This window comes from Stegastes partitus, unplaced genomic scaffold, assembly GCF_000690725.1.
Source record: "Stegastes partitus isolate 25-593 unplaced genomic scaffold, Stegastes_partitus-1.0.2 Scaffold168, whole genome shotgun sequence".
NCBI classification, from domain to species: Eukaryota; Metazoa; Chordata; class Actinopteri; family Pomacentridae; genus Stegastes; species Stegastes partitus.
In genome coordinates, this window is record NW_007577899.1 from 160,883 (window position 1) to 174,792 (window position 13,910).

A 13,910-nucleotide genomic window follows, 5' to 3' on the forward strand; every position below is an offset into this window, starting at 1 on the left:
GTGAACGTACTTGTGTCTGCAGAGTTAATATTCACCTGCTAACACTGATCGCTGCATCTCTCTCTGCAGCAGTCTTCTTGTTTCCTGCTGCGGCCTTCACACGGATGATTCATGTGGCGCTTTTGTTTTGCCAGACCTGAACGATCAGATAGGTTTTCTCACTTGTTGGTTTTTATCTTCAGAGTGTTTCCATCCACGGTAGCGTAGCCGGGATTGCTTTCATCCTTTGAGTCAGTGTGCGTGAGAGGGTCCAGCATCACTCATGTTGAACCTAAATCTGTTCACACAGTCGCTTGATGAGGACGTGTCCTTCCCCATAACTTAAATCATTCACTTCCAAGGTGGAGACGAGGCAGGGAGGAGTTCTGGTTACGGATAGAGTCACCATCAGATGACAGACTGTGTATGAAGATGGAGGAATCCTCCCTGAAGTCACCTCCAGGTTTTCTAAACGGCGGTTTTAAAGATCCATGTGGTCTCACCAGCCGTCACCATCTTGGCAGATCCTGACTTTTCCTGACTTCTGGTTCATCCAAAAACAAGCCAAGAGGTGAAGTGAGTGGAGCTGAGGTGGACCATGAGCTGTCCTGTGACCCACATGTCCCTCAAAGCAGCATTAATTATGCATCACTGGAAGCCTTCATGTAATTTAAACAGGACTTGTATAAAAATTCATCCCTGTACAGTTCTCATGATGGAAGAAATGGACTCTGGAGACCAGAACCACTTCTGTGCCATGCTGGAAACATGTTTGTTGTTGTTGTAAAGTTGAACATTTTAAACATGGAAGTCTATGGGGATTAACTCACTTTAGGAACCAGCCTCAAGCGGACATTTGAAGAACTGCTGTTACAGTGTTTGAACACTTTGGTAACACACAGCATCGTTTTTTTCTGCTCTTAAAAAAAGTATGAAAGATTATGTCTTCTGATCTGGTATTGCGATTAGGTTTGTTTCATTAAAAGAGAACTTTTCAACATCAGCGTTGATTGGCTGTAACGTCTAACCAATCAGATAGTCCACAGATGGTAAATGGTCTGCACTTAAATAGCACTCTTCATCTCATTCACCCACACATTCACACACCAATGACGACAGAGCTGCCATGCAAGGTGCTGCCTGCCATTGGGAGCAACTTTGGGCTCAGTGTCTTGCCCAAGGACACTGTGGAGGGCAGGAACCACCAACCTTACGATCAGAGAACAACCCGCGCTACCACCTGAGCCACAGAGTGGTCACAACAGATAGAACAAACCAGCCTCATCAGGGTCAAAGTAATACCTTTAAAATAATTTATTTTATTGGGAATTAGTAAAGAAATAATGTCAGAAAATGCTTAATATATAAGATGTGACACAGAAAGCTGACAGCAGGGTTGTTGGAAACCAGTCCAACGAGCATTTCACAGAAGAATGTGGTGGTGAGAACAGTGGTTCGTTGCATGTCTGATAGATTCAAGGCGGTCTGGCAGCGGACAGCACAGTCACAAAATGCATTATATGACTGTACTACACTGCAATGCATGACCTGAGTGTGAGGCGTCTTTTGCAGATGTTCTTAGTGGATGTAAGTATCTCTATATGGAGCTGACGTAATTCATACCAAATTTGCAAAACATTACATTGCATTTATTTTTTATTTGTTGGCTGCAGTGACATTCAGTGACAGTGTTATCATGTTTTTGTTTTTTGTTTTTTTAATTTTCCTGTAACTCTCTAAAGAAAAAGAACCTCTCTAATATTTATATTCTTGAGATCTTCCACACAGAGTAATCATCCTTTAAAACAGGAAGATTTACAGCAACAGGGTGGAAGATGCGTTTACTGGAAACAACTTAGTCTTAGTGTTTTATTAAAGTTATAGTCATGATTCATTTGGACGCTTTAACCGGAGATGAGTCACGATCTGTTTCTACTGCGTCGGTTGCAGTCGAGCACAAGTGTGTACACGTGAAAAAGAAAAACTACTGTAAAGAAGAATGAAAATAGATGATTACACATGCTGCTGTATTGTGGTGCAGCTTGTGGTTTTACGAGCTATTGTTGTGCTCGTTGATCAACGTTCTTTTAAAAACAAACTCTGAAACATAATACACTCCTTGAGTTTCACAGTCCTTCATAAACTGAACAAGAGAAACGACTCGGTGACACGCCGGCACAAGATTGTTGGAAATTCTGTTTTTTTGTTTTTTTTTTTAATAAACAAGAACTCTCATTTTTGAATTCAGTGTAGAAATCTCCATTTATTTATGTTGCACAGGTGCAGCGACTTGCATTTCTTTTTGCAGCAGTCTTCTTGTTTCCAGGTGGGATTTTGGTTGATGCCGTTTTTTTCGTTTTTGCCACATCCGAGCATCAGATAGGTTTTTTTCCCACTCTTTGGTTTTTATCTTTACAGTATTTCCAGCCATGAAAGCTTCTCTGGCATCGCTTTCATCTCGTGAGTCAATGTGCACGAGAAGGCTGGTCCGGAAGCTGTTCACACAGTCTCATTACAGGAACATGGCCGTCCCCATAACTTACTCAAACATTGTTACGAATAACATTTATTTTAATTCTTATTTTTTAATTTAATATCAAATCTCAGTTTCTAAGTGTTATACTGGTGGTTTTATTTGTACAGCGAGGGGGGCAGGTTGGGTTCAGCACGTTCTCAAAAAAAAGTTAAGAAATATTTTCATTTATTAAAACAGTGATGAAGTCAAAATGAGTTTTCACGTTTAAAACTCGGCCTTGGCCCTGGCTATATATTAGATATGTTCACCCCGTATATCCCCACACACAGCCTCAGATCCTCCTGATCGTTCCAAAGTCGAGGCTCAAATCCAAAGGCGCCTTTTCTGTGAGGGTCCCTCGGCTTTGGAACGACCTGCCAGAGGAAATAAGGGTTGCAGATTCAGTAACTTCTTTTAAATCACTTCTTAAAAACCTGCTTTTATAGACTCGTTTTTGAGTGATGTCCTCTTTTAGATTTTCTTTTCCCTTTTATATCAGTGTCACTGCCTGCTGTTCTTCTCCCTTTTCTCTTTCTTAATCTGCTTTTATCTTAATTCCCCTCCGTGATGTCGTCTCTTTAATCAGCTTTACTAGTTTTATTATAGGACACCTTCCAGTAGTGACCCAGCCTGTTCTTTTTTCACTTTTATGTTTTGAGTGTTTGCCTGCACTTTTCATACATGCTGTGCTCCTGTGTTGTCTTGTCTCACTTCATTGTTTTGTAAAAGCACTTTGTGAATTCTGTTCTTAAAGGTGCAATACAAATAAAGTTTATTCTTATTATTGTATCTGTTACATACATAAAACACCACAAATGCAAATCTACATTAGCGTCATGAAGCTACTGTGGACATTACATAGAAATGTAATCAATCTGAATTTTAAAGCACAATCAATGACGGAAAAAAAAACTCTTGAAATCTTGAACAGCAATGAGGCTGCGCTTGAAGTCGGAGGACCAGAAACACCAGAGTAACTGGCAGATGTTGGGAAGGCGAGTGTGAACAGCGCAGGGAGGAGCTACACGATGATGTGAGTAAGCCTGGTGTAAACAAGGCGTGACTGTGGGGAGTACTTATAAGTGCACAGCCAGCATCTGTACGATGTGCTGCATCTGTGAGGATGAGCAGGACGCTCAGCATGTCAACCCAGACAGGTAGGAGAGTTTTCTTACTACACGGCTGCAACTAGAACACAGTGTGGGAGCAGTGCAGTGCAAAATAACTGACAGCGATCTGGCAAAACATGTCAAACTGATGTTGATCTGTAGCAAATGCATACCGTGCTCAGTACAATACAACATAAATACTGTGTTTTTAATTAGTCTATTTCCAGGAGGTTGAAATCTTAAAGCACAGAGTTTGTCAGGAATTTTTAAATTTTGTTGTAAACTTGAAGAATTCAAGCAGGTTTTCTTTAATTTGATCACCGTTCCTTCCCAAAATTGCAGCTCAAAATAATGCTCAGTATGACTTTTCTTGCATGTTGCTCAGCCCAGTTATATCCCTGATCCATGAGCAAAGCAGTGGTCTGACAAAACCTGAGAAAATATGTTTACAGACATTGAATTAAGGAGGAAACCTGCAATAACACTCGCACACAAGATGCTGCCAAAACTAACAGGAACGTATAAGAAGTCTGTGAGTGTAAATGGCATCAGCCGGCTGGAAGATACCACAGCTTTATTGGAATATCTGCTCTGTTTATTCAGTTACTTAAAATAAAAGTCTGTTGCATGTGTTGTTTTTGTAAATCTGCAGGTTTAACCAAATGCCTGATGCTGTCGACAGGAGTGATATTTAAAGCATGAAATATTAATATAATGTTACGTATGATAACTTGCAATAATCACATGTGAAATAAATAAGTCAAAAATCCAATAACTGTCTGGTTGACGTCCCAACACGGGAGCAGTTCAGTTCAGTTTAGGTTGCACACTCTGAGCTTGTGTTTTGAGTTTAATCTATTCAGCAAAAAAAAAAAAAAAGGTACAAAATATAAGTAAAGTTAAACATGAATTTGCTTGATTGCAATGTTTTTTATTCAGCATTTCTACAGATACTTCATACTCTGATTTATTATTTCTTGAATCAGTCATAAAGTCACCACTAAGTTTCATGAATGCCGGCTGTGAGAAATGTTAAAGTTCATTCTTTTTACTGGCTTATAAGAGTGGAGTGGTGTGTTTGCACAGAGCAGCCTGTTAGAGCTGCTTATTATTAGTCAGCATTAAATTTTTCCTCAATCGCAATGAATCACCGGTGTGGTGCAAACCTGGACAAACTTTTCTTGCGTAATAGTGAATCAGATATATTGCAGCTGGTGATGAGGACAAGATATGTACTGTACCACTGAAAATATTTTAGAAACGGAAAACAAGGCTGGCCTACGTGCAAACGAGCTTGACGACTCTTATCTTTAATATTATACTATGTGGGAGTAAAATAAGGTGGAATCAGAAGCATTACTAACAGTAACCTGCAGTACTTTAATTATTCCTTATTTGCATCTTAAACTACATAGTTTGTTTTTATTTTTTTGTCCCTATTTTAGTTAGACGATATTCTGTATGTGCCGTCAGGTTGATTAGTTTTCTTACAAGCTCCACCAGATTTGATGCAGTAGAATTCTGGGGCTGAATAGTTAATCTGAAGTGTGATATGGAAAAGTGCAATGATCAAATCACAGGAGCTGCAGTTTATTTTTTTTGTAAAATGTGCCATTTAAATGAAGTCCTGTGTTGCTGCAGAGACAGACTTTCAATCCTATTTTTAGCTTATGTGCAGTGTTGCTTCATATTAGTCACTGTTCAGCGTGACTTTTGTGCTCAATAGCAATGTGTCATCGGTGTGTTGAAACCCGGAAGAAAATTTGCTTTCTGTGAATCATTCGGTGGAAGCAAATCATGTAAATGGCAGCTATTGATGAGGTATCATCTTTCCTGTTGATATTAGGAATGACACTGAACCAGGCAGTGACCTGCATGAAAACCACTCTGCTGTCTGCACAATGATTGTGTCAGAGCTCAGTGACTCCTTTTATTGTGCAATTCAAACCTGTGTGAGTAAAAGAATGTATTTTTCTCCAGTCGGGAACGTGGCCTCTGTGCCGTTTGAGGAACAGTTCCGGTGCTGCATCTGCCTGGACATCTTCGTCGACCCCGTCTCCATCCCATGTGGACACAACTTCTGCCTGGACTGCATCGAAGGCTTCTGGGACACCAAGGACAAGTCTGAATGTCCGCTGTGCAAAGAGACGTTCATAAACCGTCCAGACCTGAGGATCAATCGAGCCTTTTCTGACATCATTGAGTTCTTTAAAAGGTGTGTGTTATTGTCAACCACCTCAAACTATTTATTGTTTGGAGCCAAATGTGTTGAATTTAAATGATTTAATTCAAATCAATAGGTCGCTCAGGCCGACTCAAGAGGAGGATGTTGAAATCGTACAACCAAACCAGCTGCCCGAGGGTGAGGAGGTTCTCTGCGACGTCTGCCACGGAGACAAGTCCACCTCGGTGAGGTCGTGTCTGGTGTGTCAGGCGTCTTACTGTGAAACCCACTTGGCGCCTCACCAGAGGGATCCAGCGCTGCAGAGACACTGGCTCACGGATCCGGCCACCTTCGCCACCAGTCACCTGTGTCGGAAGCACAACAAGCCGCTGACCATGTTCTGTAAGCAGGACCAGACTCCTGTGTGTGCCAAATGTGCCGAGAGGGACCATAAAAACCACAAGACCGTCCCCATGGAGAAGGAGAGCAGGAGGGTCAAGGTGAGAACTCATCACTTAGTTTGTCTCCTGGTGTATTCGTCAGCTGATTCTATGAAAACTTGACATTTTTTCGACCTTTTTCAGGTGAATTTGAGGGATACAAAATCCAGCATCCAGCAGATGGTGCAGGCCAGACTGAGAAAGATGGAGGAGATCAAGAACTTAGTTGACCAAAGCAAAGTAAGCTCTGTTTTGGTTCAGAGATACATGTACACAAAGATTCATTCTTTCTTTCATTCATTCATGTTTTCGATTGTTTCAATGCACAGAAAATCACAGAGAGGGAGATCCAGAGCAGCTCTCAGGTCTGCACCTCGCTGATCACTGCCATTGAGAGGCAGCAGGCCGAGCTGGTCCAGGAGCTGGAGGAGCGTCAGCAGGAAGCCGAGAGAAGAGCCGAGGAGCTGCTGGATGAGCTGGAGAAGGAAATCATGGACCTGCAGCTGAGGAGCAGCGAGCTGCAGCAGCTGGAGCTCACTCCGAACCCCCTTCACCTCCTACAGGTTCGACAGCTGCTTCAGGTTTCAGTATTTCTGAGCTGCATCATCAGTTTGTAAACTGTACTCATGAGGTTCTTCCATTTTAGAGTTTCCCAGCGCTGAGCCGACTCCCGGCCACCAGAGAGTGGTCTGAGGTGGCCGTGCACTCTGATAACTGCGTGGGCACAGCGAGGAAAGTCGTCTCTAAGCTGGTGGACGTCTGCCAGGAAGTTGCAAACAAAGTGTCGGCAGAAGGTCAGTCACCTTCTGGGAAACAAGCTCCAAAGATTCAACAATAACAATAATGATAATAATAATAATAATAAATGCACCAATATAACTTTGCATAACTCTTTTTGCAGAAGCAGACAAGATGAACCAATATGCAGGTATGTTCCCACATATGGATCTGCAGCTTTTCTTAAGAAAGCAGTTAAACTTCAGTCAGAGGCTTTTATCATCCAACTCATTGTTCTTTGTCTCTTCAGTCGATGTCACTCTGGATCCTGAGACGGCTTCAGGCTGGCTGGTTCTGTCTCCAGATGGAAAGAAGGTATGAAATGAGTGAAACATTAAACGAATCCTTCCTCAGCTGCAGCAGCTGAAATGTCGCATTGACACCTCCTGTTAGTGAGGTGGAAATAATGTGAACGCTACCAACTGATCATCAGCGTTGCTAATGAGCCAAATGTTTGAAGAAGACGCTGATGCTAACAATGACTGAATCGACTCACAGGTGAACGTCAGCGGCCAGAAGACCAGGACCAGACTGCCAGACAATTCCCAACGCTTTGACTCCTGCGTCTGCGTTTTGGGCAAACAAAGCTTCACATCTGGACGACGCTACTGGGTTGTTCAGGTAAACACACTTTCAGCAAATAGTACAACAGCTTTAACCTGGGTACACATAATTAAGCTAAAGTAAGTCTCTCTTGGGACCAAAATCTACTTTTTTTTTTCCAAGCAAAAAATGTGTTCCATTTGAATTCTTGCAACACAAACTGCTGGTCTTAATCAGAAGGGACATGTTTTCAACAGCATACATCAGCTCTCCTTACTGCATGTTCTACTTGGTCTGAATCTGTATCCTGTCTGTTGGTGTTTCAGGTTGGGGATAAAACGGACTGGGATCTCGGCGTGGCCCGGGAGTCCATCAACAGAAAAGGCGCCATCACGGTGCGTCCCGACAGCGGCTACTGGGCCATCTGCCGGAGGAGAGGCGGCCCTCTGAGCGCCTGCGCCGGCCCCTCCATCACCCTCCACCTCCAGGAAACCCCCCAGAAGGTCGGCATCTTCCTGGACTACGAGAAAGGATCGGTGTCCTTCTTTAATGCAGAAGCAAAGACTCACATTTACACGTACAGCGAGTGCTCCTTCACTGAGCCTCTGCATCCGTACTTTAACCCGTGTGTTCCCGACAACCCGAAAAATGTTGCGCCGCTGGTCATCTGTCCTTTTGATGAAAGGGATGGACAGGACAGGACCATTGAGTCCGATTCATGATGTACGAAGACTGACGATGCCAACTGATGCTAGAAACAAATCCTTTTGTTGTTCATGAACAGTTTGACCTCGTTTTGGTTCTCGCTCAACAAGTTTTCGTCTGTGAAACACATGACACACAAGCCTTTACTGCCTCCAAGACAAATAAATGTGGAACGCACTTTTAACAGTTCTTAATTATTCAAATGAATGATTAATGTGTACATAAGTGTATATAAAAAAAATGTACATTGTTGAAAGCAAATGAAATATTTGAAATTCATATTCTGTGAAATAAAAAACCCATATACTTTTTTAAAACTTTGAAGTGTTTTTGTGTTCTTTATTCACAGCAAAGTCATTTCCACACTCTTTTCTGACAGAAATGGAAAATGTGCATCTAAATCTTTGATATTTTTAGCAGCGATGGCGACTCGAGTTTGCTACTCGGACTCGAGTCGCACACAGAGAGACTTCAGACTCATGTTTTGGGACTCGTGAACAATCATTATGTTTTCTTCTTTCCTTTCCTTTCTTTTTCTTGGCGTGTTAACATTGGGGAAACTCTCAAATGTCTGACGAGCTTGATGTCATTCCTTGCTTTTTGGCATGGCTCTGATGAAGAAGAAGTGGACTGCCTAGGTTTCTGGAAGAGGCATGCCAAAGTTTTCTTGTCTTGTGGCCAGAGAGCGCTTACTGTTCCTGCCACCAGTGCACCAGTGGAGAGGCCGTTCAGTCACCGAGGCCTATTAATGCGCCCTCACCGAGCCAGGCTTAGTGCAAGGACATTGTCCAGCTTGATATTTTTGAAATGTCACCATTCTGTTGCCTGATACTTTTCTAGGTCTTTCAGTAGGCCTCTGGAAGACACCTACAAGCCTGTTCATGTTTAGTCAGTGTATTAAGAGGGAAATAAGAACCATTCTGATCTTATTGTAGGTTTAAACAACGCTCTGCAAAACAACACCATTGATTGTTTCCACAGAAAGTCAGTTTCATTAGTAAACAAGTCCAGACAGCCAATAACTCCAATGATTTTCCTTTTTGAGTTTTACTTTTATGCAAGGAATCATTTTTGTCCTGCAAAGAAAGGAGCCTTTAGGAACAAAACTGGTCGTGTTTTCATATCACCAGTTTATAGACTTACAGGATTTTTCAGATAATGTGGCAGCAAAAGTTTTGCTTTTGTTTTTTGTGAACAATTTTTTTTTATTGCAAACGTCACAGAAGTAACATATACAAGTGTTTAAAGTGCTTTTGTTTTGTTTACAAGTTGTTTGCATTTAGCTAAAGTGTGATGCTTTGCACTAATTAGAAGGATGTTAATTAGCTTACAATGCCTTTGACTGGGTGAGGTGGAACATTTTCTGTATTTTTGTTCTTCTTGTGGTCCGACTGAGCTGCACAATAGGGGGCAAGATACATCCTAACTGTATGTTCACGTTGGAAGAACAGTTTCCTTTAAAGGAAATCATTCATTGTGTGTTTTCTTCATATTGCATTGCAGGACCCTGTTTAAAGTGATCATATAACAAACAGCTAATCAGTGCTGATACTTTATGCTCATAGATAAAGGAGGGATAATAATACAGTAGATGCTTTGAATTTCTTAGATAGCTGTGCAGTATTCTTAGTCGCCCGAATAGCAGCAGATGATAGAAAGCTCATTAAAACAAGAAGAGACATGAGAGATTTATTTTTTAGAGACCTGAGACTTGACTTGGACTCGTGACCAAAGACTTGACTAAGTCTCATCCCACAAAGACTTGAGACTTGACTTGGACTTCATCTCTGATTTTCAGTGTGCAGTCACCATAAACTGCACCACAACGTCAACAAATGTGTTCACTGCAGGGACTCATTCTTTCTCAACCTGTCTCTCTTGATGAAACCGTCACATACCTTTCAGCTGCCTGCTACACACCCAGCTCTTGGGTTTCACACGCTTCCTTCTGAAATGTCTTTTGTGTTGCTGCAGTATTTGGTGGTTTCATGTACGTGTTTGGCAGCCATTCGGTCTTGAATGTTTTTTGGCAGAGCAGACAGCCGGACGTTGTTATTTAAATACAACAGTCATGCATTTGGCAGAAACACTGTCCTCCTGCACGTGATTTAATTAGCGCTGGAAAGTACCAAAAGGTAAAATTAAAAACATCTTCCCTCAACGTCGACAGCAGTTAGTATAAAGTGTAAGATTGTAGTTGAAACAAAGAGGCGCTGCAGTGGCTCCTATTCTTCCAGTGACAAGTACTTCACCCAAACTAAACTGTAAAACACAACTGAACAGCCGTTGTATACAGATGTCCTGCTTTCTAACCTCTTGTTGGTTCCTGCAGAAGATATGACACATTTCAGTGAAGAGTGCAAAAAATTGCTCAGAGAAAACCAAAGTTTTTAGGACAAATTCAAGTCTGATGTACATTTTTGTGCCCAACAGTTGGCTCAGAGTTGAGTTGATCAGAGATCTGTTTGTCATAGTAAATATGGAAAATGCACTAAGAAGGAGAACTGCAACCAACTGTCGAATAGCATATTTTGGGCTGTGGACCAACGTAACTAAAGGCTGTAAAAATCACTCATAACACACAGCAATCTTCTTTTTTCTTATTATTTTTACAGCCTGTGCATTTACAGCCACTGTTTTCTGTTGCGTGTCCCAAAGATGGCTTGTGGTAATGTTCACCTGTAACTGACAACGAGGAGCCGGTTGTTTTGCGTTGTTTGGCCTGTTGACTGGTGTATCTATTACACTGTTTGCTTTGAGACTGGGCTCTGACATGACTCATGGTTTCAATCCTCCCAACTTCACAACAGTTTTGCGTGGAGTCAGTGAAGCCTCTCCTTATTCATCCTCCGTTCCTCAGGGTTCAATGCTAGGCCCAGTCTTCTTCCTATTTTTTATTCCCCCTCATCAACCAATGTGTTGGGAAACTAATAGGGAAAAGTCAGAGAATAGAAATACTTCATTAATCCCAAGGGGAAATGTGGCTGCTACAGCACAAAGATAAAGTTACCACCACTATAAATACAGACAAATAAACAAAACTAAACAATAAGAAAATATAAAATGCAAAATGTACAATAAGTGTAATATGTCTGAGTAGAAAAGTCCTGCGTGAGTGTAGTGAAAATAATGTAGAGTACAACAGAAGTGTGCAAAAGGTAGTTTCGGCAACGGAGCCAGATGCTACAAAGCAGAGAGGGCTGAGTGCCAGGGCTGATGTGTTGAACAGGTTGTGAAAATACAGCTCATAATACTGTGTTGGCTGCAAAGACACTGAATGTAATAGAAGTTCATCAAGGTGGACTTGTTGGTAGTCTGACTCAATAAGTGTAGGTCTGCCTTTTCTGGCATCTTTGTCCCTTTTTAGCATCTCCTTTATGGGAAGCAATAAGTTCTGATTGCAAGGTTTTATTAATTTACAATTTCATGTAGCAGACGCTTTTATCCAAAGCGATGTACGTCTGAGAGTAGATCACATTCATACACCAATGGCGCCAGGGATTGAACCAACCTTGTAATTAGAGGACAACCCGCTCTACCGCCTGTGGATTAGTCATGTAATAAGGCCTGTTAGCGTCTTTGGGTGAATTAGCCTTTTTATGTTCCCTCTCCAGGGCTGCAGGGTGGCGCAGTTGGTAGCACTGTTGCCTCGCAGCAAGAAGGTTGTCTGTTCGCATCCCGGTGGGGGCACCGGAATCTTTCTGTGTGTGGAGTCTCCATGTTCTCCCTGTGCAGCGTGGGTTCTCTCCGGGTTCTCCAGCTTCCTCCCACAGTCCAAAAACATGCTGAGGTTAATTGGTGATTCTAAATTGTCCGTAGGTGTGAATGTGAGTGTGCTTGGTTGTCTGTCTCTAAGTGTAGCCCTGTGATAGACTGGTGACCTGTCCAGGGTGTCCCCTGCCTTCACCCTAAGTTGGCTGGGATAGACTCCAGCCCCCCATGACCCTAGTGAGGATTAAGCGGTGTATAGATGCTCACACTTTTTTTCAATTGCACCATCTCTAGATCAGGTGTTAATGGGATATAAGTATCTGGAACTCCTCCTTTGATGAGAGGCAAAACTTCTCAACTCAAGAAAGTCCAGTTGCTGCGATTAATCTACGAGAATAACCATGACCTGGATGACTGAGAAGCTTCATAGACGTCTATCTCTAGATCCTTCTCTTAGCACAGCCCGAGACAATTCTGATTGGTTTCAAAAAACACAACTAAGCAAGAGCATTTATGCCCCTATAGCAGGAGGATATGGTGCAGACAGACCATTCTGAATCTCTGAAAAGGGGTCTGTATATGAGAGACTAGCTTGTAATCATTTATCATCATCACTTCTGCTGGCATCGACACAACATCCAACTGTACGTGCCTCTAAAAGCCAGCAAACCCAGCAGAGTTAAACACTTGGAGCCATGTTAAATGTAGCATTACTCCCCAAAAAACACTTGAATAGGAGGCATGAAATTAAAAACAACTAACAATTTGTCACTCCTATCAGCCATAATGAGATGTCGACTTCCAAAAAAAAACAACAGATTTTTCTATTATCCGTTCAAGGACAAATAGCAGTTAGTGATGACTGCCTTCATTTCCACCATCCTTAGTGTGATATCCGAGGTAAAGCGAGGGAAGGAGGGGAAACGGGGACAGTAGGGGGTCGAGGAGCCGTGAGAACAGAAGGGCAGCAACACTCGTGATGTGATTAAACGTCTGCTCGAACACAGGGGTTCCCTGGAACAGAGAGCGATAGCGAGAGAGACGGGGGAAAGAGAGAAAGCCGAGCACAGATAAAGCTGAAGGTAACGAGGGAACCAGGCTCTTGGGATGATTTAAGTTTACTGAAGCAAGCTGGTTTCTGTATGCTGCTGCAGCAAACGCAGGAAGTGAGAGGTGGGTGATACTTTTAAAGCATGTTCCAGTCTTTATTTTTGTCAAAATGCTTGTACTTTTTAATTGCTGGTAGTGTTGTTGGCGACTGTGGGGATTCAAATAAGGAAAACAGAAATTGTTGCTACGTTTAAAATAAATTTGAAATATATTTTTGCATTTGCTGTAAACGTTGGTGTTCATCGTCCTACATGCTGTTGGATTATTTCAGTCTGTTTTTGTTGCATGTGTGTAAAGGAATGCAAGTGTGCAGGAGAGAGGGATTAAATTGGAAAGGTGCATGAGGTGAAAGAGTGGGAGTGTTTACCCACAGATGGCCTCTCGGTGGTGGGATTGTGATGGTCCACTGTCCCCCCTCCTGAGTCCAGCTGGCAGCGCTCACACGGGCCTCTTCCTGGCCAAAGCATTACCTCATCACTCCTGCTTATTTTGTTCTTCACCACAACCAGTTTTCTATTAATATTCACACTTTTTTTTTTTCACCCCCGCAGTCTTGCTCGAGCCGGGCAGAGCTCTGTGGTGCGCTTTTCATTACATTTACAGCGTCGCAGCGCCGTCGGTTTTTAACTTTGACATGATGCACAGCTCGTCTCCAGTGTTCACCAATTTTAGCAACAAATCTGAGCAATTTGTACCCGTTTCCAGTTTTCTTTTAGTGTTCCTCAAACACACAAAAAGGACGTTTTGTAGACTCTTTATGTGATTTATCAGCCATGTGATTGACTGATGGGCTGTATATGACGAGATAAACACAAGAAGGAAACTAGATGTTTGATTTTAATTAAAACACCCTGATA

At 42.2% G+C, this 13,910-nt stretch overlaps 1 protein-coding gene across 1 annotated transcript; it reads left to right on the forward strand.

Annotated features, from left to right (window-relative positions):
- The first annotated feature begins 3,603 nt into the window (after positions 1-3,603).
- LOC103355774 (E3 ubiquitin-protein ligase TRIM39-like) lies at positions 3,604-8,532 on the forward strand. Its single transcript, XM_008279688.1, has 10 exons — positions 3,604-3,651; positions 5,584-5,818; positions 5,904-6,267; positions 6,352-6,447; positions 6,537-6,770; positions 6,854-7,001; positions 7,109-7,135; positions 7,235-7,299; positions 7,483-7,605; positions 7,854-8,532. Exons 1-10 carry the CDS (start codon positions 3,618-3,620, stop codon positions 8,247-8,249), a joined length of 1,722 nt encoding a protein of 573 aa, XP_008277910.1. The 5' UTR covers positions 3,604-3,617; the 3' UTR covers positions 8,250-8,532.
- The last annotated feature ends 5,378 nt before the right edge of the window (positions 8,533-13,910 follow it).